The sequence below is a fragment of the Chenopodium album genome, chromosome 25, assembly GCF_948465745.1.
Source record: "Chenopodium album chromosome 25, dcCheAlbu1.1, whole genome shotgun sequence".
NCBI classification, from domain to species: domain Eukaryota; kingdom Viridiplantae; phylum Streptophyta; class Magnoliopsida; order Caryophyllales; family Amaranthaceae; genus Chenopodium; species Chenopodium album.
The window spans coordinates 35,055,268-35,081,985 of record NC_137858.1 but is presented as its reverse complement, the minus strand read 5'-3'; the positions used below and the strand labels follow the sequence as shown (position 1 = coordinate 35,081,985).

General features: G+C 38.1%; 4 protein-coding genes and 1 long non-coding RNA gene across 5 annotated transcripts; 1 reads left to right on the top strand and 4 right to left on the bottom strand.

Moving 5' to 3' along the window:
• Window positions 1-1,434: 1,434 nt before the first annotated feature.
• LOC145614049 (uncharacterized) lies at window positions 1,435-2,277 on the bottom strand. Its single transcript, XM_081669056.1, has one exon. It carries the CDS (start codon window positions 2,275-2,277, stop codon window positions 1,435-1,437), a length of 843 nt encoding a protein of 280 aa, XP_081525182.1.
• A 2,323-nt stretch (window positions 2,278-4,600) lies between these two features.
• On the bottom strand, window positions 4,601-5,446 carry LOC145614048 (uncharacterized). Its single transcript, XM_081669055.1, has one exon. The coding sequence runs from the start codon at window positions 5,444-5,446 to the stop codon at window positions 4,601-4,603; it is 846 nt and encodes a 281-aa protein (XP_081525181.1).
• Window positions 5,447-9,645: 4,199 nt separating this feature from the next.
• LOC145614047 (uncharacterized) lies at window positions 9,646-10,173 on the bottom strand. Its single transcript, XM_081669054.1, has one exon. It carries the CDS (start codon window positions 10,171-10,173, stop codon window positions 9,646-9,648), a length of 528 nt encoding a protein of 175 aa, XP_081525180.1.
• Window positions 10,174-12,646: 2,473 nt separating this feature from the next.
• On the bottom strand, window positions 12,647-14,767 carry LOC145614046 (uncharacterized). Its single transcript, XM_081669052.1, has one exon. It carries the CDS (start codon window positions 14,765-14,767, stop codon window positions 12,647-12,649), a length of 2,121 nt encoding a protein of 706 aa, XP_081525178.1.
• Window positions 14,768-25,255: 10,488 nt separating this feature from the next.
• LOC145615286 (uncharacterized) lies at window positions 25,256-26,299 on the top strand. Its single transcript, XR_014107257.1, has 2 exons — window positions 25,256-25,615; window positions 26,066-26,299. It is a non-coding gene; the product is annotated as an uncharacterized LOC145615286 (long non-coding RNA).
• The last annotated feature ends 419 nt before the right edge of the window (window positions 26,300-26,718 follow it).

The following is a 26,718-nucleotide window of genomic DNA, read 5'->3' as shown; positions in this document are numbered from 1 at the left end:
TCATATTGATTTTAGGATTGGATTAGTTGGTTTAGTTAGAGTTTAGTACGAACCTCAGTCCAGCAACTTTAGGTTGGGTGATTCGATTTTGGCTAATTTTGTCCAACTTTAGTACTTAACAAGGAGGTATAAAAAAATTTAGTAATTTTTGCTAAAGGATCATCTCACCGGTGGATTTAATATCTAACCCACCGGTAGGGGGGAAATTTTTTATGAACGGTCCCAAGATTTAACCTGGCTCTGATACCATGACAAATTAATAGAGACGAGTGAATAGAATGGCTTTTGTATTGCTTGATTATTATTCATCAATAGGTAGAGTATTTATACAAAATCTAAGAACATAAGATAGGAAACAATCTTCCTAAAAGATATACTTAAATAATATCTTAACATATAATAAACCTAAATATATTATTCTCCTAATAAGATCAATACGGAAAATATATCACACATATATTTTCCGATATTATCTCTAACACCCTCCCGCAATCGTAACGGCAGTAACACGAACGTTGCGATTGAAAATTCTTCAAATTGTTGAAGCCGAGATGCACACTCTTGTGATGTCGCCTTCAATTTTTTTTCTTCTTCAATGATGAGAACGTTCATCTTTTCGAACTCATCTGTCATCAATCAAATAGGAACGTCATTCTTTTCGAACCTGCAAATATAACAATTTTTGGTTTTTCCAGAGCAAAACCGAGCTCCAATCAAATATTGGTTTTTCAAAGTAAACCACACTCAAATTTCTTATTGGTCTTTTAGAGTAAACCACACTCAAATTCTTATTGGTTTTTCAGAGTAAACCACACTCAAATTTCTTATTGGTCTTTAAGAGTAAACCACAATCAAATCTCTTATTGGTTTTTTAGAGTAAAACCAAACTCATATCCAAAGGAGCAAAATATCCAAAGGAGCAAAATCATGCTCGAATGAACTCACAAAAAAGAAAAAAAAAAATTGCACAGCAGAATTTTTGGGTAAAATTTATGAATCCCGCCGGTGAGTTTAATTTTCTAACCCACCGGCAGGGGGGAAATTTTTGTGAATGGCCCCAAGATTTAACCTGCTCTTGATACCATGACAAATTAGGGAGAAGAGAGAATAGAATGACTTGATTATTATTCATCAATAGGTAGAGTATTTATACAAAATCTAAGAACATAAGATAGGAAACAATCTTCCTAAAAGATATACTTAAATAATATCTTAACATATAATAAACCTAAATATATTATTCTCCTAATAAGATCAATACGGAAAATATATCACACATATATTTTCCGATATTATCTCTAACAGTTTAAAAGTATACACAATATAATTATGCTGCAAGAGATATGTGCCTTAACAAAAGTATTATGTATTAATGATCAATGAATGCTACAAAATGTCCGTATCTTTACAAAACTTGCTGCCTAAACAATATAATTATTGGTTGAGTAAATTGAGAAGGGAAACCCTTGTTTTAATAAAGCATCTTGAGACAGACTGCATGGAGTTCTCGAGTTCTTGAACGATTGTTTCTAACGTATCTAATTTGTTCATCACATCCTTTGTTTCAGCAGCTGAGTACTTATCAGACAGAGAACACAGGGCATGATCAATGTACTCTACTTCTGAAAGATTGTCAGCATCAGTAGATGCAGTTTTGGATTTAACAAGTTTCGCAACCAAGGACCAACCGCGTGTTTGAGAGATTTTCTTCCCCATTATGTATGGAAGAAGAGACTTTAAAGTTGTTAGACAGATAGTTTCAGTCTCTTTTAGAGTTCTTACAATGGCACAGGCATTTTCTGACTGCGCTATGGCACGGCTTTTCTCTGATTTCTTCAATGTCAGAAGACACTTAGAAAGCACCTTGTTAATTTTATTTCTTGAGACTACATATGAATGAACACCTACATCAACTGTTCCTCTACGAAGAGCTGATTTAAGGTCTAGTATGGATTGATTCATTTGAGACAATGCATCGAGTGCAGAGCTAGATGCGTCTAGCAATGCAAGAGATCCATCTAGAACCTCTTCAACCTCAACCCTATAGTGTTTATGGGAAAGGATTTGTTCGTTGTGTGGTAAACGAATCAACTCGTTCATTTGCTCATGCAAATCCTTCACACTGCACAAGCTTTTGCATAAAGTAGACGAAGATGAAGGTGCCTCTTGTGAGGCCTTAAGTCCGCGGAGGTGATTCTCAATGTTTGCATCAAGTGGGTTAGATGTGGATGGTAGACTAGCTGAACGGTTGTGCAAAGAAGTTTTTGGAATTGCCATTTTTCTTAACTAAAAAAGAAAAAGCCTTTAAGCCTTTACTAAAAACTAAAGAATAGAAGAGATGTTGTTTAGTTACTACAAAAAGCCTTGGCCAACCTCTATATTTATATACAACGGGGCAAAGAAGCTAGAGTGTGACAACGCGGAGGGATCCCATAGATGCCGCCTTTGAATCCTCATTGATCTACACCATCTGGATATTATAAAAAAAACCGAAGTACACGAGTGGCATGCAGGAGATTGGAAGACACAAAAAGGACAAGCATTTAGTTTCTCACATGAGCTCTATTATTCAATTGCACACAGATCAAGTGGTGTGCAGACTTGTATGTATTTGATATAGGCGTGTAAGCTTAAAAATATACTCATCAATAATATAACTTGATTCTGAATATAATTAGTGATAAATTACTACTCTTGGCTTTTGGGGATCAAGTATAATAGAATGCTCCTTCGAACAGAAAAGGGTAAAAGGTTAATTTGATATAATCGTATACTCGTATCATTCAATGACTGTGAAGGTCATAGATAAATGAGAAGTGGAGGATAGGGAGAATCACCAGTTGGCACGCTTTAAACTCCTACAGACTACAGACATGCTTAACAGAGAAGCAGAGTACCTATGATAGTTTGGTTAGTGAAAACATCTAATCAAAGATGCTGATTTTTCTTACTAGTTTTAAGTTTTTATATATAATTCAGAAATTTTAAAGCAGAAAACAGAGTTTTTCCTGTTAAAAGTTCAGGAAAAAAAAATTAAATAAATGCAGCAGAATCAATTCTAATAAATTTCTGCAATGCAAGGATGTAAGAACGTATAGCTAGCAAAGGAGATTATAACTTATAACAGTAAAATGTAAGGGGAGGAATAGAAACTGTTGATGTAACATGGACAATTCGCGTGTTCAAGATGTAACGTCAAATAGAACATGTCTCAAGTGTCTTAACACAATTGTTTTCTCTAATGCAACATCTCTATACGCTTGTGTTCAGAAACTGCTTGCTACAAGTCTATGAAGTGTTAACTGAGAAACTGAGAAGTTGTACTCATGGGACGCGGATAAACAACCAAATGAAGCGAGAGAACATACACGTGGGTGGAACCTCTTTCCAAAGTTTATCTGATAGTGCTAATTAAAACATTAAGTATAGTTAAGGAAAACTACAAGTGGTTTAAGATAAACATGAAAAACATTAACAAGTACATGTTGAAGGAAATATTATATTACTCATCTTAAGCATGCAGTGTGATGCTCTAGTAGCTCAAAATAAAACTGTTGTAGATCTCAATACCATTGACTCTTAAACATGACAGCATGTCAGATCAGCACATAGCTCAAAGATAGGTAGTTGGAATTTGCACGTGGAAACAACGCGAACCAGATTTCATGGCTGCTATTATCTGAGTAAATTAATACTCCAATATCAAATGTTGATTCATTTTTCTTACCTAAAACTGCAAACAGAAATTTTATGAAAACGTGCTGTATCGGATTTGTATATAGATCTCAAAAATATGGGCTGCCTTGGAAAATCATTTGAAATCTCAATAGCTCTGAGTTTAGTTATGATTCTTATGAAATTAAAGTCTATGACAGGACATGGCTGTAATAATCACCAGTTTGGGTTTACAGGAAAATGGAGCAACCATGAACCATGTGAGTAACAAGCCGAAAATTGATTATGATAACATGGCCTAAGGAAATTTAGATGTTCATAGTACATATTCAAGGCTTGTTTACTCCATTGATTCTATTGAACTGAATATTTTATCTAGTTAAAGTGAATTAACTGATTAAAACAGAAATTTTCTAGGTGAACATACATTATTGTTGATTCTTTGATTCTTTTGTGTATTTTTCATAAGCAGTTACTGTTTTATCTACATATGAAACTGAATTACTGCTCAAAACTAAATTTTACTGATCTAAAGTGATTTTCTGTAGCTTAGGAAGAATAATCAGATTACGAAAATAAGGAAATTAAACTAGACAACATAGAACATACACAATAGAAGAGTCAGAGATTAAGGGATAGATAACTCAAGCTAAGTGGTTAGAGCTTTCCTCTCGATTCCAGGAGGATTCTCAAAAAATTTATAACACAAAAAATAATTTGACCTAGGAATTTCGCAACCTACTTGATCACATAGACATGCATGCAAAGTATTAAAGTGCAAAACATAGAACTAACTACTAACACACAAGAAAACCATGTTGCAAGAGAGAATCGATTTGTATAATTCAAGTTTTTTAATTTAAAATACTACAAAACTTTCTGATCTATGTACAAATTTGGTAGCCTGAATAACTACTACAGATTCCTAGTTGTATACATTGAGAAGGGAAACTCTTGTCTTAACAAAACATCTAGAGATAGACTCCAATCCATCTTCGAGGTCAAGGATGACCTTTTCTAACAGCTCTAATTGCCTTAGTACAACCTTAGTTTCATCACTTGAATGGTTGTCTGAAAGAGTGCTCAGGGCATTATCTATGCAGGCTACTTCAGTAACATTTTCTGCATCGCGAGATGCATGCTTAGACTTCACAAGTTTTGCAACTAAGGACCAACCGCGTGTCTGATGAGAAGCTGTCTTATTCCCCATCAGAAATGAGAAAAGAGACTTCAGCATTGATAGTGTGATTGTCTCAGCCTCTTTTAGCAATCTCACAGTAATGCAGGCACCTTCAGGTTGTGTTAAGGCAGAGTTCTTCTTGGCTTTCTTTAGATTTGCAAGGCTCTTGGAGAGCACCTTGCAGACCTTCTTTCTCGACACCTCAAATACATGGATTCCTTCATCATTGATACCCCTGCGAAGAGCTGATTCAATCTCTAGAATAGAATCTTTCATTTGGGATAGTGCATCAAGTCCAGAGCTAGAGGCGTCTAACAAAGAAAGAGATCCCTCGAGAACCCCTTCAACCTCTTTCTTGTGATGCTCATTAGAAAGAACTTGTTGGTTTTGTGACAAATGAATCATATCATTCATCTGCTCATACAAGTATTTTATGTTGTACAAGTTTTGGCATATCGATGAAGAAGAGGGTCTTGCTTGAGTCACCGCCCTCAACTTACATAACTGATTCTCAATGCTTGCATTGAGTGGATGTGAAGTGGATGGGAAACTATTTGAACGGGTATGGGAAGAAGTTCTTAGAGTTTCCATATTTGAACTTTTCGAGAAATACATGTATTATGTAATATCTTTTTATAGATTTGGAATGTGAGTTATATTTGTTTCTAATTCTAAAGCATTTGCCACACCTATTTATATAACATAACAAAGAGCCTAGAAAAGAACTAATCTAGGAAAAGGATTCCCATGGATTCCGCCTCTGATTCCTCAGCTACACTATTACAGCACACGAAAATCAATGTACGCAAGTGACAAACAGGATAGCAGTAGACATAAGAAAGACAAGCACTTGATACCTGTTTATGCTAATTTTTGTTAAGTGGGATTGAATATCAAAATCTAGGCTACGAATCAACTAAATAAAATCGAAAGCAAATAATAACGAAAGCAATAAAACGACACAAGGAATTGTTGACGCGGAAAACCCAATGAAGGTAAAAACCGCGGGTAGAATGAGGATCTACCAAACTTTCACTATGGCAAAAAATGTAGAAAAGATGCGTACAATAGGTGTTTTTAGCTTATGAGTTACTAGGTTGCAATGTGTCAATGTTCGTAGGTGTCTCCCCTTATATACAAACGTTCCCATATTGAATTATAGCCGTTGCTTGGAGATAGAGTTCCAATCCTTGATTCTCGGAATTCAGTTGGTGAAGTATCTTTTCTGTTTTGATCTTCAACGGACTAGAGAAGGCTGGGTTAGACCAAGTCTTCTAGCTGATCTTCTTGCGGAGAAGTAGGGAACTGGTTAACTGACTTCGTCCTTCGTCCATGACGAAGAGTCGTCGTCACTTGACTTTACTTTGACTGACGTTGACTTACATCTATGAATTTTTACCCATAACAATTTGCCCCTAATTGCTAAATGTGGATTGCCACATACACGTTTGGCAATTAAAAAATAAACAAACAATAAAAAACAAAAAAGAAACAAGGAAAATCAAAAAATATAAACAAACGTGGGTTTACTTGGGGGTGTTTCCGTCATTTCGTGTGGAAGCACGTTCTCCTATGAGCAGTTACTCCATTCTCCACTTTCTCACTCTAACCGTCACTTCTCTGCCTTAATTACTGCAGCACGCTTCCTCCTTCCCCAAATTTCTACACCACTTCTTCTTCTTTCTTTGCTTTTTCTTTCTCTTTGGCACAGATTTTTTCCCGGTGGTAGCGTGCGGCGGCGATTCAGAGCTTCAGGTGTCTTCGTTTGCCAGGTAATTTCTTCAATTCACTTTCTTTGTTTGTTAATTTCTTAGGCGAAATGTCGAGCAAAATTCCCAAAACTAGAACTAGGTTTTCCCTTCGTATTGTTGAAAAAAGAGAGACGGTTCCTCCGCAGACAAAACCAATGACCCAATCAAGATCATCCATGGCGCCGGAGATGAGAAACGACTTTATCAAGATGGCGGGTTTTCCCGACACAACCTTTGCGCACATTCTGGGCCCCGGTCAGACAGTGAAGGACTGCCCGGAAGGTTTCGTAGTGTTCTATAGGTATCCATTCGCAGAGACGGGGATTACATACCCTTTCCCGCCTTTAGTGAGGTCATTTTTGGAAGTTTTAGGTATCAGCCCTGGTCAGTTAATGCCTTCGGGTTGGAGAATTCTTTCTCTGATCGCAGAAAAGACCAAAGACTGGGAGGAACCTTTTACATTGTATGACTTAGCTGTAAGATATGGGATGAAAATGGGGGAAGATGGGTTCGTCAGCTTGACCAAGAAAGGAAGTAGGTTAGTTTTGAACACGGACGTGAATGATAGGGGATGGAAGAAATGGTTTCTTTTTGTAAAGAGAGTGTCTCTGGGTGTCGAAGGCTCATGGTTGACGGAAGGTTGGCCGTTGAAAGGTAAGTGTTTATTTTTCAATCGTCGTTTGTTAAATTCGAATTGGCTAAATGGGTTGATCCTGGCTTTACTTTTGCAGAATTGGATCTTGGATTTTCGGAATCGTCGGAGACATCATCGGCGAACGTGAAGAAATTCCTCTCCCTCAGTCCTTCAGCCAGGACCTTCGTGAGGAAGAAGAAGACGACGGCTACACCGCCAGTGCAAGAACAGGGGACGCCGACGAATACTTCTTAGCAAGTCGAAGACTCAGAAGAGACAATGTCAACTCGTAAGCTTTGCGTTTGTCTTTTGGCTTTTGCTTTGTGTTTTTCATATCTTAGCTCGTGCGTTCATTTTCTGTGTTTCACGTTTTTGGCAGAATCTGCTGCCCCAGGTGCTCGTCGAGGACGAAGCTTGTCCCAGCAAGAGGCTGACCTACGCATGAGAAGGAAGCGGGGCCTTCCTCTTCCAGATCAGCAGCCGATGCCCGCGCCTGAGAAGGTGGAGACGGTGTCGACTCCAGTCCCTCAGAGGACTGTCGACGACCAGGGGACCATAACTTTGTCGCTGTCTCCCCCTCCTAAACACCAAAATACTGACGACGAGCCTTCAGTACCAGACATCATGGCGCGTTTTCCTGACAACTTTCTGGAGATGCGGAAGGGCGATCAACACTCTCTCTTCCCTGCCTTGAATCAGCTGCTATTTCCTAAGTCTAGGGAGCTTTTGGCTGGGACTTCTGCACTGGACCTAGCTTCTGAAGCAGCGTCGGCTCATCTCTACGTAAGTTCATTGTACGGCTTTGTTTTGTTTGGTTTATTGAATCAAAGTTTTTTCTAGTTTATGACTTGGGATGTATTTGGACAGTGCTTGCAAAATTCACTGGTGTTAAGGGACAGGGTGATTGGCTTGGCTAAGGAGATGAAGAGGTTAGACAGTGCTGCTAAGAATGCTGAAGATCAACGTAGGACTGCTGTCAATGCTTTTCAGATGACGAAAAGGGAGCTGGACGACGCTAACAAGAAGGTGGACACTTTGGAGAGTCAAGTGTCAAACCTACAAAAGAAGGCTGAGGAGGAAGCTAGTCAGTTGAGGGAGCAGTTGAAGGAGCAGGCCAAGAGCTTGGAGGATAAGGTCGGGGTCATCGCTCCTAAGGAGGAGGCTCTGACGAAGGTGAATGGGGATCTGACGACCGTTCAGAAGGAGTTGGAGGACGCCTTGGACGACTATGCTGAGCTGGAGATCAAGCTGAAGGCGAAGCTTATGAAGCAATTTCTAGATGGGAAGGCTTCAGAGTGGCGTCCCCAGGAGGTGATCGACCGTTTTCTAGCTAACGGTGGGGATCTCAAGGAGTTAGAGGAGGATGCGGCAGTGGCGTCGACTGCTGACTCAGGCCCAGGGCCTTCCATCATCGTTCCTCCACTAGCTGTCGTGGACGAGGTTCAGCTTCCCGTCGTCGAAGATCAACCTGCTACTGACGTGGGTCAGCCTTTGGAGGGTGCAGAGGAGTTGCAGGTCGAAGGTGTCGACGACAATGCTTCGATTGATTATATCGTCAAGGAGGTCGTCAGTGACCTTCCCGTCGACGGAGCTGATGCTTGAAGGCCATCGTCTGTGATGGTTTTATTTTCTGCTTTGTATGGATTTCTATTTCTGTTTCGCAAACAATGCTTCTTTGTTGTGTTTTGTTCCACTTGAGGGCAAGTGGTTTTTGGATTTTCTTGTGTGCAAGACACTTGGTACATTTTGCTTTTGTATGCTGAATGTTTCTTTGTTTTCTGTGACTTTGTTTTTCGTTCGTCTCGCCTTCTGTAAAACAGGATGCTTTGGCCAACAGTTTTTCAAAACATAAGTATGTAAAAAAGACGTTTAAAATACTGACATGTCAGGAATTTGAAAAACTTTGGAAAAATTCAACTTTTATTAATCTTATGATAACATTTTGAACAAGTTAAAATACTGAAATTTAAGAAACATTTTACAACTGTTGGTCGTGCTTTGTCGAGAGCATTGTATAATTCAGGCCTTTCGTTGCGATGTTTGCCAATGCCCCTTGCGTCCCAGTGTCGACGCTGAACACTGAAGTCTAGTTCGTTTGTTCAGGTGTCGGGTGTTTGGCGTCGGACGCTATGGTCAGATTTGTCCCGGGTTCTCGTTGTTTTACGATTGTCGTCGGAACGGTAGTTTTCTTTATTGCAGTCGTCGTCCGTTGCTTTGCTTTTGCTTTACTTCGTTGTTACTCTGCAAAACCAACATAGTTAGAGTACCGTTGGCCGTTGGCGTGGCCAACGGCCCTCCGATGCTTAAGTCAGTATACTTAATCATAGAAAATTCGAATGAACAAAATGAATTTGGAGATCTTATTAGAGCGTTACCTCTTCGTCGACGAAATATTTTGTCGACCACTAAAAGTAATACTTCCTGAGATGGGTTGCGTTCCAACTTCTTGGAATGGGGTTACCTAGTTGGTCCGTCAGTCGATAAGCACCGTTGCCGACGACCTGTGTGATTTCATATGGCCCTTCCCATGGAGGGGCTAACTTACCATCTGCTGGGTTCTTTGTGTTCTGGAACGCTTTCCTGAGTACCCAGTCACCTAGCTGGAACGTCTTGGCTTTGACATTTTTGTTGAAGCTTCTTGCGACGATCTGTTGTTGCGCTGCCATCCTGATTAGGGCTGTTTCTCTTAATTCTTCGGTTGCGTCCAGGCTGTCTTCCATTTCTTCCTGGTTTCTTTCTTCCGTCATGAGGCCGAACCTTGACGTTGGGAATTCAGCTTCTACTGGGAGGACGGCTTCGCATCCATAGACGAGGGAAAAGGGTGTTTGCCCCGTTACCTCTCTTGGCGTCGTTCGATTGGCCCACAGGACCGCTGGGAGTTCGTCGGCCCACTTGCCTTTAGCTGCTTTTAGTCTTTTCTTGATGGCTTCCATGACGACTTTGTTGCTAGACTCAGCTTGTCCATTGGCTTGCGGGTACCTAGGTGTGGATGTTCTTAGCTCTATGCGGAACTTCAGCAAAAAAGAACGAGTTTTGTCGCTAATAAATTACGACCCGTTATCACAGACGATTACTGACGGGATCCCAAACCTGCAGATAATGTTAGTCCATATGAACGTAATAACTTCCTTGTCTGTCACCTGTTTCAAAGCAACTGCTTCAATCCATTTAGAAAAATAATCAGTTAGTGCTAACATATAGACTCTTTGTCCTGGTGCTGCAGGGAGCTTCCCGACGATGTCCATTCCCCATCTCATGAAAGGCCATGGCGTCAACGTTTGATGCAGTGGTTCTGAAGGCTTGTGAATGGTGTTGGCGAACCGCTGGCAGCTGTCGCACTTGGTTACGTATTGCATTGCGTCTTCGTGGAGCGTCGGCCAGAAGTATCCTTGTCTTTTTGCAATTTTGGCTAGTCTCCTTCCCCCGACATGGCTACTGCATACTCCGTCGTGCAAATGGCTGAGGATGGGTTGTTGTTCATGTTTTTGGATACATCTTTGGGATAGTCCTGACGCGGATTTGTGGAATAGGACTCCGTCGACCATGTGGTATCTAGAGGCTTTGTATTTAAGCTTTCGGGATTCTGTTTTGTCATTGGGAAGGATATCTTTGGTTAAGTAGTCTATGATGGGTTTGGTCCAGTCGTCGTCTTGGGTGATGGCGTCGACGGGTAAGATTTCTTTGGTTGTGACGGAGGGTTTTTGTAGGTGGACTAAGGGAATGTTTGTGAAGGTAGTCTTTTTGAGGGCGGAGGCTAGGTTTGCAAGTGCGTCTGCTTGGGCGTTTTGGTCTCTTGGGACTTGTGAGATGGTGAATGGATCGAAGTGTTTGGCTTTTTCTTTGGCTATTTCGAGGTATGCCGTCATTTTGGAATCTTTTGCTGCGAAGTCACCTGTCATCTGGCTGACGATTAGAAGGGAATCACTGTATACGTCCAAGGCTATTGCTCCTAGGTCCTTGGCGACAATCATTCCTGCAATCAAAGCTTCGTATTCTGCCTCATTGTTAGTTGCCTTAAAATCACAAGATATAGACCTTACTATCATGTCCCCTTGTGGCGACTTTAGCACCAATCCCAGGCCAGCTCCTCGTTGGTTGGACGAACCGTCGACGAATAGGATCCATTTGCTATTTCTTTGGACGTTGTTGATTTCTTCTACCTCCTTGTCGGCGACGGCCTGTAAGCCGGGGCTAAAGTCAGCCACAAAATCTGCTAGGGCCTGCGACTTTATCGCTTTTCTAGGTTGGTATTCGATGTCCATTGTGCTCAGGTTGATGCTCCATTTGCCTAGTCGACCTGTCAAATCTGGCTTTCTCAAAACAAACTTAAGTGGGTAGTTAGTCATCACCACTACGTGGTGGGTTTCAAAATAATGCCTGAGTTTTTTAACGGCAGTAATTAGAGCAACAGCCAATTTCTCTAGGGATGTGTATCTTACCTCGGCTGGGAGCAGTGTCTTACTTACGTAATAAACTGGGAGCTGCCCAGCCTCGTCTTCTTCCCTCGTTAGAACTGCGCTGACGGCTACAGCGCTGACGGCAATATAAAGCTGCAAGGTTTCGTTAGTTTTTGGTTTCGACAGGAGAGGTGGCGTCATTAAGTATTTCTTTAGTTCCGTACTTACGCAATACCTCAAAGGTTTGACGAAGATGCCCGACGTGATCTTCTGACTTCTTAGACTTCACCAGCATGTCGTCGATGTATACTTCCATCGTGTCCCCGAGTTGGTCCTTGAACATTCTGTTTACTAGCCTCTGGTATGTCGAACCTGCATTTTTTAGTCCAAAAGGCATAACTTTATTACAATATATACCTTTTTCAGTCATGAAGGCCGTCTTCTCTTGATCGTCTGGGTGCATTAAGATTTGATTGTATCCGGAGTAGGCGTCCATGAATGTTAGGAGTTCGTGACCAGCTGTGGCGTCGACTAGGGCGTCGATATGCGGGAGTGGGAACAGATCTTTAGGGCACGCCTTGTTCAAGTCGGTGAAGTCGATGCATACTCTCCACTTGCCGTTCTTTTTGCTGACGACTACCACATTTGCGAGCCAGTCTGGATATTTGACCTCTCTGATTTTTCCGGTGTCGATCAGCTGTTGTACTTCGTCGTTGATGATTTTGTTTCGTTCTGGAGCGAATTTTCGACGCTTCTGCTTGACAGGCTTGTGATTCGGATCGACGTTTAGCTTGTGCGAGATGATACTTGGGTCTATTCCAGTCATATCTTCATGAGACCAGGCGAAACAATCCTTATTCTCTCGGAGAAAGGCTAGGAGGGTTTGCTTTAGTTCAGGTGTTAGGTTGGCTCCAACACGGACGGTTTGTTCTGGTTTTTCAGGGTCTAATGGTATTTCGTCAATTTCGAGGTCGTTGGGATTGTCTGGTGTCGGGCCATGCTGTAATTGCTATGCAGTTCTCATGGTAGGTTTTAGGGTTGTTTTGTAGCAGTGTTTGGCTTCACGGGGTTCTCCTTTTATTTCTTGGATTCCCCACGGGGTTGGGAATTTGATTGACTGGTGGTAAGTTGAGGGGATGGCTTTTAGTCGATGGATCCATGGTCTGCCCATTATGGCATTGTAGGCTGAGGCACAGTCGATGATGTTGAATTTTGTTTGAGGGTTTAGGCCTCCTGCATAGGTTGGTAAGGTTATGTCTCCGAGAGTCGACATGCTTTCGCCGCTGAAACCGACCAGAGTTGTTGACCTTCTGGTGATGTCGCTATCTTTCAGCCCCATAACTTCCATAGTGCTCCGGAACAGGACATTTGCGGAGCTGCCTCCGTCGACCAGCACCCTTCGAAGCAGACAATTCCCGACGATAAGCGAAATTACCAAAGAGTCTTCATGTTCTCGGTTGATGTTGTTGATGTCGTCATCATCGAATGTAATTGCCATTGCTTCCAACTCTTTTTCCTGGGGATCTCTGATTTCTTCCGGGACATCTGCATTATCTATGGTAGACTTTGCGATCCTTTTGGCTACAGAATAGGTTAGTCCACAAATATCCGAACCACCAGTAATAACATTAACTGTTACCTTGGTTTCGGGTGGTTTTGGAGGACCATTCGTCGCATTTTCTGGCTTGGGGCGTCCTGCGTCGGCGCTCTTTTTCCTTCCCAGCAAATGCTTGAGGTTACCTCTCTTCAGCTGGAAGACGACTTCTCTACGCAGGGCATAGAAATCCTCCGTCTTATGGCCATGGTCACTGTGGAATTCGCACCACTTGCTCATATCCTTCTCCGATTCGGGCTTGTTGCTCTTCATCGGCCAGCGCACTTTGTTGCCTAAGGGCTCCAGCTCTTTGACCACCGCCACGATGTTGACGTCGAATCCAAACTCCGATATTTCGGGGTATTGAGGGGCGTCGAGGACCTGTTTTATCTGCACAACATTAACAGAGTGTGATCTACCTGATGCCTCGTAGGGCTGGTGTCGCCATGATCCTCTCGGGTTGCTTGGAGCTTTGCGGTCGGACGGGCCTCTGGCATTCGGATAGGAGTTGCGGTTGGCGATATCTTCGTCGAAGCGCATCTGGGCCACAGCTCTTGTCCTGACTTCTTCAAAAGTTGAGCAGGGGTACTTGACCATATCTTTGTACAGATCTGAATCTGTATGCAATCCTTGGAGGAAGGCTTCGATGGCAGTCCTGTTGTCGACGTTCTTGATCGACACCTTCTCTTTGTTGAATCTGGACCAATAGGTTCTGACGCTCTCTCTAGGCCCTTGGACGATCCGGTACAGATCACTGGTTTGCTTGTCGAACTGCCTGCTGCTTTCAAAATGGGAATAAAACTTGTTAACTAACATAGCAAAACTGGTTATACTACCTGGTTCGAGTTTGCCGAGCCATTTGAGGGCGGGACCGGTCAGCGTTGCGCCGAATGATTTGCACATGCATGCTTCCCAGCAATCGAACGGAATCGAGGCCTGCCACATCCGCTGCTTGTAATATTCTACATGCTGCTCTGGACACGTCGTCCCATCATAAAGCGACGTAAACGTCGGGAGCGACACTCTTCTTGGAATCCGGGCCATGGCCAGCTCGTCACAGAATGGTGTTGCAGCGAATCCATCGGGAGCTTCTCTTTGAACTGGGATCGGGACACCTGGCATCCTTTTCATCATCGATAACACCCTGGAATTCTGCTTTTCCAATGCGACCAACCTCTGGAGCAGGATCTCTGTTTGATTTGGCGGCTGGTTGTCTTGATCGTTCCTTGGCGTCTGAAAGCTTCCTTGCCCGACGTTCCTGATTGGGGGGTTCCGATCTATCTCTCCGTCGCTGGACTCGGTATCGGTATCATGCGGAGATTCAAGGATGTCTAACGGCGGCATTCTAGGGACCATATCCAACTGCCTTGGCTGGCGGCGACGAGTGCTGTTGGCTGACTCCAACTGCTGGCGGAGTTTAGCTGCGTCAGTCTCTGACGCCTCCTTTTCCTTGCCGAGGCGCTCATTAGATTCCCTGGCTGCTTCGAGGTCCGCCTGGGCTTTCTCATAGGCCTCCCTAAGTTGTTCTGGGGTCATTTCGCTGGCTGACATTCTGAGGTTGAAATAGGGTTTTTCTGGATCTTATCTAGTTGTAGCCCCACGGTGGGCGCCAAATTATTTATGCTAATTTTTGTTAAGTGGGATTGAATATCAAAATCTAGGCTACGAATCAACTAAATAAAATCGAAAGCAAATAATAACGAAAGCAATAAAACGACACAAGGAATTGTTGACGCGGAAAACCCAATGAAGGTAAAAACCGCGGGTAGAATGAGGATCTACCAAACTTTCACTATGGCAAAAAATGTAGAAAAGATGCGTACAATAGGTGTTTTTAGCTTATGAGTTACTAGGTTGCAATGTGTCAATGTTCGTAGGTGTCTCCCCTTATATACAAACGTTCCCATATTGAATTATAGCCGTTGCTTGGAGATAGAGTTCCAATCCTTGATTCCCGGAATTCAGTTGGTGAAGTATCTTTTCTGTTTTGATCTTCAACGGACTAGAGAAGGCTGGGTTAGACCAAGTCTTCTAGCTGATCTTCTTGCGGAGAAGTAGGGAACTGGTTAACTGACTTCGTCCTTCGTCCATGACGAAGAGTCGTCGTCACTTGACTTTACTTTGACTGACGTTGACTTACATCTATGAATTTTTACCCATAACAATACCCACATGAGCTCTATCACTCATTTGCAGATCTTGTACTGTGGTTCGCCGTCAGGTAGCAAATATAATATGGGCAGCTTTAAGTCTACGTTAAAAATTGGTGTACATGTGTTTGCGTTGTTGTATTGTCCACAGTAATATAATCCTGTTTCAGCATTATATTATGAGAGGGTTATGTTAAAGATGGGAAAATACCAGTTAATCTTCATGATCAACAAAAATTGTCAATCATAAGGGCATAAATGAAATTTCCATCATTAAATTAGGGATGGTATGGTAAATTTGTTATTGACAGTTGGCATTCTTGCCATATCACTACTCCAGCTCACAGTCACACAATTCACACCGTTAACACAACATTTTCCATCAACTTTCTCTCTCCTCACTCTTCTCAATCTCTCAACAATGGAGGTAACTTCCAAGAGAAGAGCTCACCCAATCGGCGATCGATGTCAAACGTGAAAGCACTGCACCACCATCACAACCACAACCATCATCACAACCACCGTCATGTATATTTCATCTCCTCTCTTTGCCGTCGACGACCTCACTTCTACCATTAACGACCCATCTTCGAAAATCAAGCTCAATGGAAGGAGCTTGAATGGAGGACATGGTCAACCTTACCCTTAGGGGTTGACCATGCCATTAATTTCACCCTTTATTCATAGGGTTTTCGTTTAAGATTGGGGAAGGTGGGTGGATTTTGGGGATTCATCAATGGTGGTGTCGGGAAAGCTTCAAAGGTTGTGGAGATGGGGAAGCTAGCTTCAATGGTGGAATGGAGGTTGATGAAGCTTTAATGGAGCAAGAAAGAGTACGAAGCTTTTCAATGGTCAACCCAATTGCGGTTACGGCGTCAAATAAAATGATGTTTCATCTTGCTGATTCATCAAGTGGGGGTCACAAAAGCTGAGGTGGAGATTATGATTGACAAATTTTGTGAGGAAGTATAAATCAAGGGTTGTGAGACAAATGGAAGTGTCTCACAACTATTAAAATAACATAAAAGTAAAAGGAAGAGAGAGAAAGGAGGAGAGAGATAGGAAGAGTGAAAAAGGTGGTGTGGGCCCCATTAAAACTTTTCAGACATGTATCACGTGCAAAAACGGACAAAAATTTTTGGGGACCACTACCACTAAGTTTATATTTTGTTCCACTAAAACTCCAGTGGAACTTTTTGAAGTACCACTAAGACTATATTTCGTACAACTGAGAATGTATTTTGTACCACTGAGCTCTAATGGTATTATTTGATAGCCTAATAAGACATTTGAACCTTTTTTTAAATACCACTGAAATTATATTTTGAACCACTAAGAGTGTATTTTGTACCACTGAATCTAAAATGACAAAATTTAAATCCCGCATGAAATGACCATCTTACCCCTGCGAGACACTTCTAAATTTCTCTCAACCCTCCGTTTATATAACCTCAAATTTTGTCAATCATGAAGATTAACTGGGCAAGCCCCGTTAAAGATAAGGAAAAGGGCCAAAAGGCATAAGTTGGAAATATTGGTCACTTCAACTTCCTATAGAGTTAGTCCATTTTAAAATTAAGGGTCAGCAAGATAAGCAGCAAGACTATTGGTAGACAATGACTGAAATGGTTGATGAGCACATGTGCAGAAATTTAAGTACACCACGGCAAAGACGCTAAGAAGTTGGCATATTATTCACATCCTCCGAGCAAGCATAAGGAAAAACTCCTTCAATAAATTTCACATCACGAGATACAAAGAAAACCTTTGACTCAAGATCATACAACTTTCATCCTTTCTTCCCAAAGGGATACCCCATAAAAACACACTTTTTAGTACGACTTGCAAATTTGTCTCCATATGTTTTCTAATTATGTGCAAAACATAAACATCCAAAAGTGCGAATTGCATCAAAAGACAGGATTTAATTGAATAGGATTTCAATGGGAGTTTTATTTTGGAGCAAGGGTATGGGTGTACGATTAATTAAATGAATGGCGACAAGGACACACTCACCCCAAAAAATAAAAAGGCAATTTAGCTTGAAATCTCAAAGCCCTCCCAACATTAAGAATGTGCTTATGTTTTCGCTCAGCCCTCCCATTTTGTTGAGGAGTACCAACACAAGAGGTTTGGAAAAGAATATCCGTAGCAACAAAATAATCATGCAAACAATCAAACTCAGTGCCATTGTCACTTTGAACAATTTTAATGGTTTGTGAAAATTGTCTATCAACCATTGCAACAAACGCCAAAAAAACTTCAGTTTTATCAACCAGTGAATAAATCCAAACTGCTCTATAGAATAATCATCCACAATAGTAAAAAAATAACGAGCTCCACACGACGAGACTTGTCAATACGGACCCCACAAATCACAATGTATATTCTCAAAAATCCTAGAAGCTATACCATCACTCAAAGGAAATTTATCTTTAGAATGTTTAGCACGCATACATACCTCACACCCTTTAGCAAGACTACATTTGTAACACCCCAATAATTCTCTCTTTAAACCTGTGAATACCCTGAACAAAATCCAAGAGAATTACTGGCGTGCTACTGCCACGTGTTCAAACGTTAAGGCTTTATCAGAAATAGCAGCGGAAAAACTAAATGAATTTTAGATAAGTTTCACAACCAATAACCAAAACCAAATTAAATCTTACAACTTGGACCCCTTAAGGCCCTTATTCAAACTCAAACCAATAGAAGTAGTACGAAAATATAATTGAGGTTTAAATAACTTCAGAAGTAAATAACAATAAAAATAAGAAAAGCATCCAACACTCCACTCAAGATCCCACCACCTAGATGCGAATGTTGAATGTGTAAGAACCTGTGGTTAATCTGCTCCCCAATATTACAAGTGTAAAAATTGGATCGTCACAGGGTCATTGAAAGGCGAAGGCCATGACCAAAGAAAGACACACACAAAAGCACGCAATCAACAAAGCTGAATACATACAAGCTGCAAAATAAAATAAGAAATCCCTAACATGCAATGCTACTAATAATCAAGCAGAAGCATCATTAAAATACAGACTCAACACATGGCTCAATTATCAAATTTATTAAGACCTCACTAGTTGATATTAACTAACTCATTTATTTAATTCGTTGGATTTAGCAATAGACAAGGTTGTCCAACCCATGTCCCATTTGGAACATCAATAAAAGAAAAACCCCATGCCTCCTTTCTGAAACATCAATAAACATCCAACGACCACGAACGCGACTCCGTGACCGTAGTTAGTATGAGATCTCACCTAACTCCTAGTTTAAAAAAATAATATTTGAAATAGGAGACTGGTAGATCAGACGGCCTCAATAACAGTACACGGCTAATACCCCATGTACCCCAACCCCTGATTGTCATTACTCCAGATGTGCACCAATCCAGAGTTTTATTGCTCATCCATCTTGCACTTTACGTGATTTACAGGTTTAGACTTGGTGATGACTCATATACATTACAATACAAACATTCCAAACACAATTCAATCAAACAAGGCAAATTCCCAATTTAAATTCTTGATTTATTAGTGACAAACAATATTTATTATTTATTCCTTTACTACCTCGGTGTATAAACACCTTGAGTGCATAAGGCACCCCAAAACCTTAACCTCGTCTTATAAGACTTGAATTCTTCCTTTACTCATCCTGTTTGCATAATCATGAATGTGTAATAAATTAATCTTTACACCAATCACATACCTTTGCCTCTAAGCGCACCTTGCATAATTAGAGCACAAATAATACTTGCAATATAAAATAGTGCACATCATTTGAAATTCACAATGTATAACCAAACAATTTAGCCCAGTCAACCCTATACATGATACTAAGTTCTCGATCCGTCCTTAAACATGCACCTATAAGCAAGGTTTCGTAACTTGTACGTACCTTGAGAAATGAATTGGTATGCCACTTTACTATCTAGAAATCACCTTCAATAAACTCCTCTCCTAAACCAAACAATAACATCTCAATCAATACCCAATCAATCAAATTTACAGCAATACTAACTTACTTTAAAACCTTCAAAATCTAATCAAACAACACTTTAAAACCTTCCCTTTAGTTAAAATTAAAGGCTTATATATAGTTCTTTAAATTCATAAAAACCTTAAAATACACTCTTATACATGAAATTACAGTAATTTTAAATTTTAATAAAAATCTGAAAATTATTTAAAAACCCCTAATAATCTCCCTTTTTTAATGGATGATTAAACCCTCTTTATAAAACATCAAAAATAGTACTTAGAAACTATTTCCAGCACTTAAAACTTCAATTAAAAACATATATTTATGCTTAATTAACTTTAAACATAATTAATTTTATTAATCAAGCTCAAGGATAATATTTTAAGTATAAAAAAAACTTCGTTAAAATCAAAAACTGCCCAAAAATCCTATTTAGAGGATGAATTTGGCCACGAGAGGGTGGTGCTCACTACCAATAGTAGTGAGTTTTTCTTAAAACGTTGTTTCCACATGGAAAACACTACTTTTTTTTATCAAAATCGAATGAGTTCAGAACCTGATCGGGATTAATATTAACGAACGAAAATCTAAAAATTAAAACACGAATTTAAGTGTTCAAAATAATCTGGAATTAAGTTAAACTAATCAGTAGTTATAATCACCAAAATTTCAAAACATCATTACTATAAAAGCCCTAAATCAATTGCTCATAAAAACCCTAAAATCATGATTTTCAATAATTAAAAACCCCAGGTTATAAAATTTACAAAATCTGAAAATTATGACACTTATAAAATCTGAAATTATAAAGTTTAATCATCAAAATACAATTTGATACTAATTAAATTAATTTCAAACAATAAAATCAAAACCCATAAATCAATAATTATAATTACACAAATTAATAAAACAAAGGAGAAAGAAAATAAGACTAACCTTTTTGTGTGGGAAAATTTTTGGGTATTCATGAGGTATTTATAGGAAAGAATTGTAGGGTAAATAGGAAGATTGAGCCTCATAAAAATAATGGGTCAATTAAGTAAACAAATGGGTTAGGCTTGTTTGATTGGACATAAATTGTAGAATAAAGATGCATAAAATAATTTGTTCACAAAATTTTCCACCCAGATTAATAATTTGAAACTTTTGAAATTAAATTTTGGAAAATAACAAATAAATATTATAAATAAAATAAAATTTCATTTATAAAATATTTAAAAAATACGGGGGATTACAACATTTATTGCTACTGACATGAGGGAGTAATTTAACCACTTTTTCGGAGGGATAACCCATTCGACGATGCTACAACTCCAAGGTCGAGGTTGCTTCACCAACACGAACATGATTCACTAAATTTGAATTGATAAAATAGTAAAGTCCGTCTCTCCTAGCTAGCTCCCATTCTAATCAACTCCTTCGTTTGATCCTGTACAACACACATATAAGGGTTAAAGTAGTGGACATTACAATTAAGCTCATCGGTAATTTGTGACACAGAAAGCAAATTGCAACTCAAATTAGGAACATAAAGAGCTCCGTTTTGGATGAGCTTGTCCGACAAACGAACAGAGCCAATTAAAAAAGCCAATACTGTGTCACCATTGGGAAGACCAACAAGACACTCAAAACTCTGGGTATCAATCAACCAAGATTTGTCTCCGGTTACATGATGAGTTGCTCCTGTGTCAATAATCCAAGAGGTAACATTAAATTTTCCATTCAAACAATTTTCGGGAATATTAACATTACCAAACAATCCCGTAATTGTATTAGAAAACAAGCCGTCGGATGGAGCACTCGAAACAACATTAACCGAATACTTAATTTTGGTGATAGGGGATGACGAAATTTAACTCGGCTCTGATACCATGCTAAGGTGAATAAACTCAATTGATCAAATTGCGTTAGTGATGGCCATAGACAATATATAATAAAAGAACACCCTAGAAAGATAGAATTAGGAAACTAATCAAAGATACCCCAAAAGATACTCTAGCCATAAAATATGGTCACAAAATATATCCCATGATTTCCTAAATATATCAAATATGTTCTCAATAACTATATTTACATGTATAAATAAGCATAGGGTATATAATACGGAGTATGTTGCCTTATGATTTTGATGATGACCTAGCCTACCTACATTCTTATAGGTGTTTGATTGTTTAAATGTGTGATTAGAAACTTTGACTAAGAGAATGTGAAGCCTTATAAAGATAGCATGAGGAACAAGGGAACACATGACAAAGTAATCCAAAGATCGAGAAGGGTTCCCTCATAGGAACTGGTGCTTTAGAGTTGAAGCTTGAGAAGAGAATTTCATTCCTTTAATGAAGACAGTAGTATCTTTAATCTATGTTCATATGTTCAAATTTTAGTTAACTTCTTTCTTGTATATTAAACTCCTTCAAGTAGTATGATGAATTAACTAATTTTTTTGTTACGTTAGAGAAGTTATATATCAAGGTATAGTAATAGTAATGACATCCCTTTAATATATATCCTAGAATAATATAGGTTATTTGAATTTGGGTGAAGCACATAATTTGTCCCAACAATAACATATATAAGATGATTTTGAATTTTTAACTGTATAAATTAATCGATTGATTGAAATTTAGAAGTACGTATTAAATGTATAGATATAAATAAATAATGCAAATGATTTATTTTGGACTTATTTCAAGGAATAAATTTTATTTTATGTATTTTATTTTTGTTGTTGTAAGATTATGCAATTCTTTGTTGATTGATATATAAAATCTCATGGCCTTTTTCTTTGCCAACTGATTAATCTTTTTTTTTTTTTTTGTTGATGATAAACTATATCTATACTATATATTAACAGGCGTTCCTAAATCAATATACGTGACACATGTCACTCTCCTCATCTTGATTTTTAGTTATTTGTGACATGTTTCACTCTCCTTATTTTGATTCTCATTTCATGCATGTTATGCACTTATATTAAAAAAAGTTACTCATACAAGATTTGAATATGTGACCTCCAATTCAAACACTTAATGTATGATCACCAAGTTAAGTCATATTTTATGTTCATTTGTGATCACCACAGTATATTATCATTTAGTGAAAGACAATATAAATAATAATTTTAATTACAAGAATTGATAATTGAGTCATAATTTAAATGTAAATTAATTGTTAGCCATGTGTGATGACCCGAGGCATTCCCCGGGCCCAAAAACTATTTGTCTTTTAAAATTATCTTTATTCCAAGTTTAAATGAAAAAGGGTGATGTGGTTTTTAAATATAAAAAAAATTAAAAAAAAAATTAAAAAAAAAAAAGCAAAAACGGTGATGTGTTCTATTTAGGTGGACAAAATAAATAAAAAAGAAGTATGACATAGAAAATTGTAGTGTGAACAAAATAAATAAACCAAATCTTGTTATAAGGAGAAGATATAGTGGGTCAAAAAGAAGGTATCAAATATTTTTTTAAAAGGAAAACTAGTTATTGACTCGCACAATTACCCGATACATCGTAAATTTGTAGCTTGATTAAAATTAATATAAAGGGTTAATATTGATCAATATTCATATAATTTAATGGAAAATATAATAATCTATATTATCTTTCATTAATATATATAAAATACGTCGAATTTAAATATGGAGGCTATACATATAAAGAGTTTTTCAAGTTAATTAAACATTATTATAGATAGAAAATTAAAGTTATGGTAGTGAAGAGTTTTTCGTTAAAATAACTACACATTACTATAATTCAATGCAGTGAGAGAAGGATGATATCACATATGGTACACACATAGCACATATGTGGCACTATATTATAAGTAAGGGTGACACATGGCGTTCGTCTGTTGTCTCTTTGAGTTTTAACTAGCCTTTTGGGCCGTGCAATGCACGGCTTGTTCATAGAAAATTGCATTGAGAGATGAGTGAGGAAGTACCAATAAATAATTATGAGTGTAATATGTAATTGAAAACATAAATAAAGAAATAAAAATTTTGAGACTTTAATTTGAAATGAGACTTAATAGAAAGAAGATGGAGGGACTAAAATTAAAGAGAGAAAATAAGAAGGTTGAATTAAAGAGGGGAGATGAAGATAAGTGTTTAATGAAAGAGTTAAGAAGAATTGTATAATTAAAAATAAAAAATATATGACGACATGTGGCACATTGAGTTGAAGAAGATGATAGGGAAGTGTAATAGAATGATGACATATGTCTTTTTTGGTTTGCTTTTTTAAATACTAAGTATAGATATGGAGTAATAAATATGGATATCAAGAGGGTAATAAATGTCATTGAAATGATTGAAAATCAAGAAAAAAAAGGTAACAACAATCAATAATTGTTTGTCAAAATTAATTGAATCATATGATGAGACTTACCTTCAAATGTGAGGTAGGTAATTGCTATATATAAGACTAATGATTTTGCATTAGTTTGATTGAATTCTCAAATTAGAGTTGCAACAAATAACTTTGAGAAAACATGTCAACCTATAAGATCAATAAGTCTTCTAATACTCCTTATCTCTCTATTGCATTAGTAGTTTGTTTGGCTTTTTAAGCCAAAATTTTGTTAATTGTAATGTTGAAGTGTTATACACAGTTCATATAGTAAATGAATAACTTCCCAACAATGGGCCCCTTACCATCCACTGTCAATCAAAGGATGATGACCTTGGATGGCATACTTTCGGAGTTGGTAGTGAATTTCATTGGAATTTTAGAATAAATTTTTGGTTGACTACTCTTTATGCTTGCGATGTGCAGTTTAGTCAAGGTCATGTTCATTACAATGCGTTTGTTTGTGATGTTAATTTGTGGAGGAAGTGTGACTTCAAAGATTGTAGTTGGCATGCTCGAAGTGATGGAATTTACTTGTATAATGTTCCTAGTAAATCATATGAATTAAATTATCCATGGGTGAAGTAAGTTGGCTAGTCATGAATAGTGTTAATGCCCAATGATGGAGCTTGTTGTAATGTTATGTGTTCTTAATAAATAAATGAAATAATTTGGTACTAAAGAATAGAAATCGATTCAAAATTGTCATTTAATTCTTGTTGCAAGAATATAATGTATGTGTCCATCCTTCAATAATTGCTCCATTTCTTGATTTCTCAAATTTTAGATGTGAAAGTCAGTTAGCTGTTCTAACATCTAAACTTATTTATGAGAAAAATACAAGTTTATCTCCTTGATACATATGTAAACACGTCAACAAATTTTTGTCATGTATGGGTCCTATAGTTTTTGATTTATTTATCAAGATGCCATGATGACTAAACAAAATGGCCAAAATGTAAATAAATAAACAACTTTTTTTTGTCATATATAGATCTCACCGTTTTTGTTTTATTTACCAAAATGTCACGTTGACAAGACAAAATTGGTGATTTATTTACGATTTTGCCGATTTGTTTATCAAGGAGATAAAATGGAACTTCCTCCTTATTTATATTCTCGTATTAAAAAATATTCCTAAAACATTTATGTGTTACATAAATCTGCACTAATATTGTACCATGTCACCAGAAGCATTACAACAATTATTCCATATCAATATATCATTTACTAGTTTCGAACACTAAAACTCATGGATATATTTAGGAAAAATTGGTCTCAACAACACCAACTATCACTAGTAGAAAAATGCAAAGAGGCTAGGCACCGCTCTATGGCCACCGATTTTCAAAAACCGGTGGCTTAAAAAATGGGCGGGATAGTCTAATTTAAATTGCCACCGGTTCAAACCGAACCGGTGGCAAAAATGGTAAAGGCCACCGGTTTGAACCCGTGGCAATAATCAATTAAAAAAAAAAACCGCCCCCATTATAAACCCCGAACCCTACTCATTCAATTCCTCACAGCCGCTCATCCTCTTTCTCTCTCCTGCTCTCCCCTCTCCTCTTTCTCTCTCCTGCTCTCCCCTCTCTTCTTTCTCTTTCAATTCGTCCTCCTTCTTCTTCGATCTCCTTCTTCTTCTATCTCCTCCTTCTCTTTCTCTTTCTCATCTCCTTCTTCGATCTCCTCCTTCTCTTTCTCATCTCCTTCTCTTGCTCGAAATCTTGAGAAAAAAAGTCTGAAAATCACCACCACCGCAGCAACTGATGTTTCTCGCTCATCTCGATCTCCACCACCACCACCAATTTTTCCACCACTCCCGCAACAATAACACCATCGCCGCTACAATACCACCACGAACACATGCATGAGCAACACCGACTTTAATCGAGGTTAGGGTTTGATTTTAATCGATTTTTTTTATTTTAATTCGGTTTTACTCGATTTTAATTCGAACTTTATTTGATTTTAATCTATTTTATTCGATTTCTTCTTGGTTTTTCTGGGTTTTTAAATCCAATTTATCTGGGTTTTTAAATCGAATTTTTCTGGGCTTTTTAATTCGATTTTTCTGAGTTTTAAAATCGGCTTTAATTCGATTTTTATTTGATTTTATTTGATTTCTTCTGGGGTTTTTTGGGTTTTGAAATCGATTTTTTCTGGGTTTTCAATCGAATTTTTCTGGGTTTTTTAAATCGAATTTTCTGAGTTTTAAAATCGATTTTTATTTGATTTTAATTCGATTTTAATTATGGGTTTTTTTTTCTGGGTTTTTTTGAATGATTGTAATCGATTATGCATAGTGTTCTGAGTTTTTTTTTTTTTTGTTTTAATTGATGCAGGTATATTGATTTAGATCTTCAATCGAAGAATCAAGATTTAGGATTATTGATTTAGATGTTGTATGGGTTTTTTTTTTATTTTGATGTTGTAATTTTTTTTTTTTGATTTATATTGTATTTTTTTTTTTTTGATTTATATGTTGTAATGGGTAGATATTGTAAATTTTTTTTTGATTATATGTTGTAAGTTTGCGATTATATTGAATGATAAAATTGATAATATGATATTGGGAATTTTTTTGTTGGTTTAATTGTTTGATATTGGGAATTTTTTTTGTTGGTCTAATTGTTTGATATTGCGATTATATTTATATTTTGATATTGGGAATTTTTTTTGTTGGTTTAATTGTTTGGTATTTCAAGTGAATAAAAAAAAAATTATATGGGACAATTGCCACCGGTTAACCGGTGGCATAAAATTTAATATCAAAAAAAAAAAAAAGTGGGAAGTGACTATTGCCACCGGTTAACCGGTGGCAATAATGATTGCCACCGGTTAACCGGTGGCAATAATGATTGCCACCGGTTTTGAACCGGTGGCTTTTTAAAGGAGCTATTGCCACCCCACAAATGACCACCGGTTCAAAACCGGTGGCATTGGGGGGTTTTGAACCGGTGGCCAATTCATATTTTCGCCTAGTGTATTACAAAGG

Bases quoted from the DNA above. Each gene is read 5' to 3' on its own strand.
- LOC145614049 (XM_081669056.1), bottom strand. From the start codon at position 2,277: ATGGCAATTCCAAAAACTTCTTTGCACAACCGTTCAGCTAGTCTACCA.
- LOC145614048 (XM_081669055.1), bottom strand. From the start codon at position 5,446: ATGGAAACTCTAAGAACTTCTTCCCATACCCGTTCAAATAGTTTCCCA.
- LOC145614047 (XM_081669054.1), bottom strand. From the start codon at position 10,173: ATGGAAGCCATCAAGAAAAGACTAAAAGCAGCTAAAGGCAAGTGGGCC.
- LOC145614046 (XM_081669052.1), bottom strand. From the start codon at position 14,767: ATGACCCCAGAACAACTTAGGGAGGCCTATGAGAAAGCCCAGGCGGAC.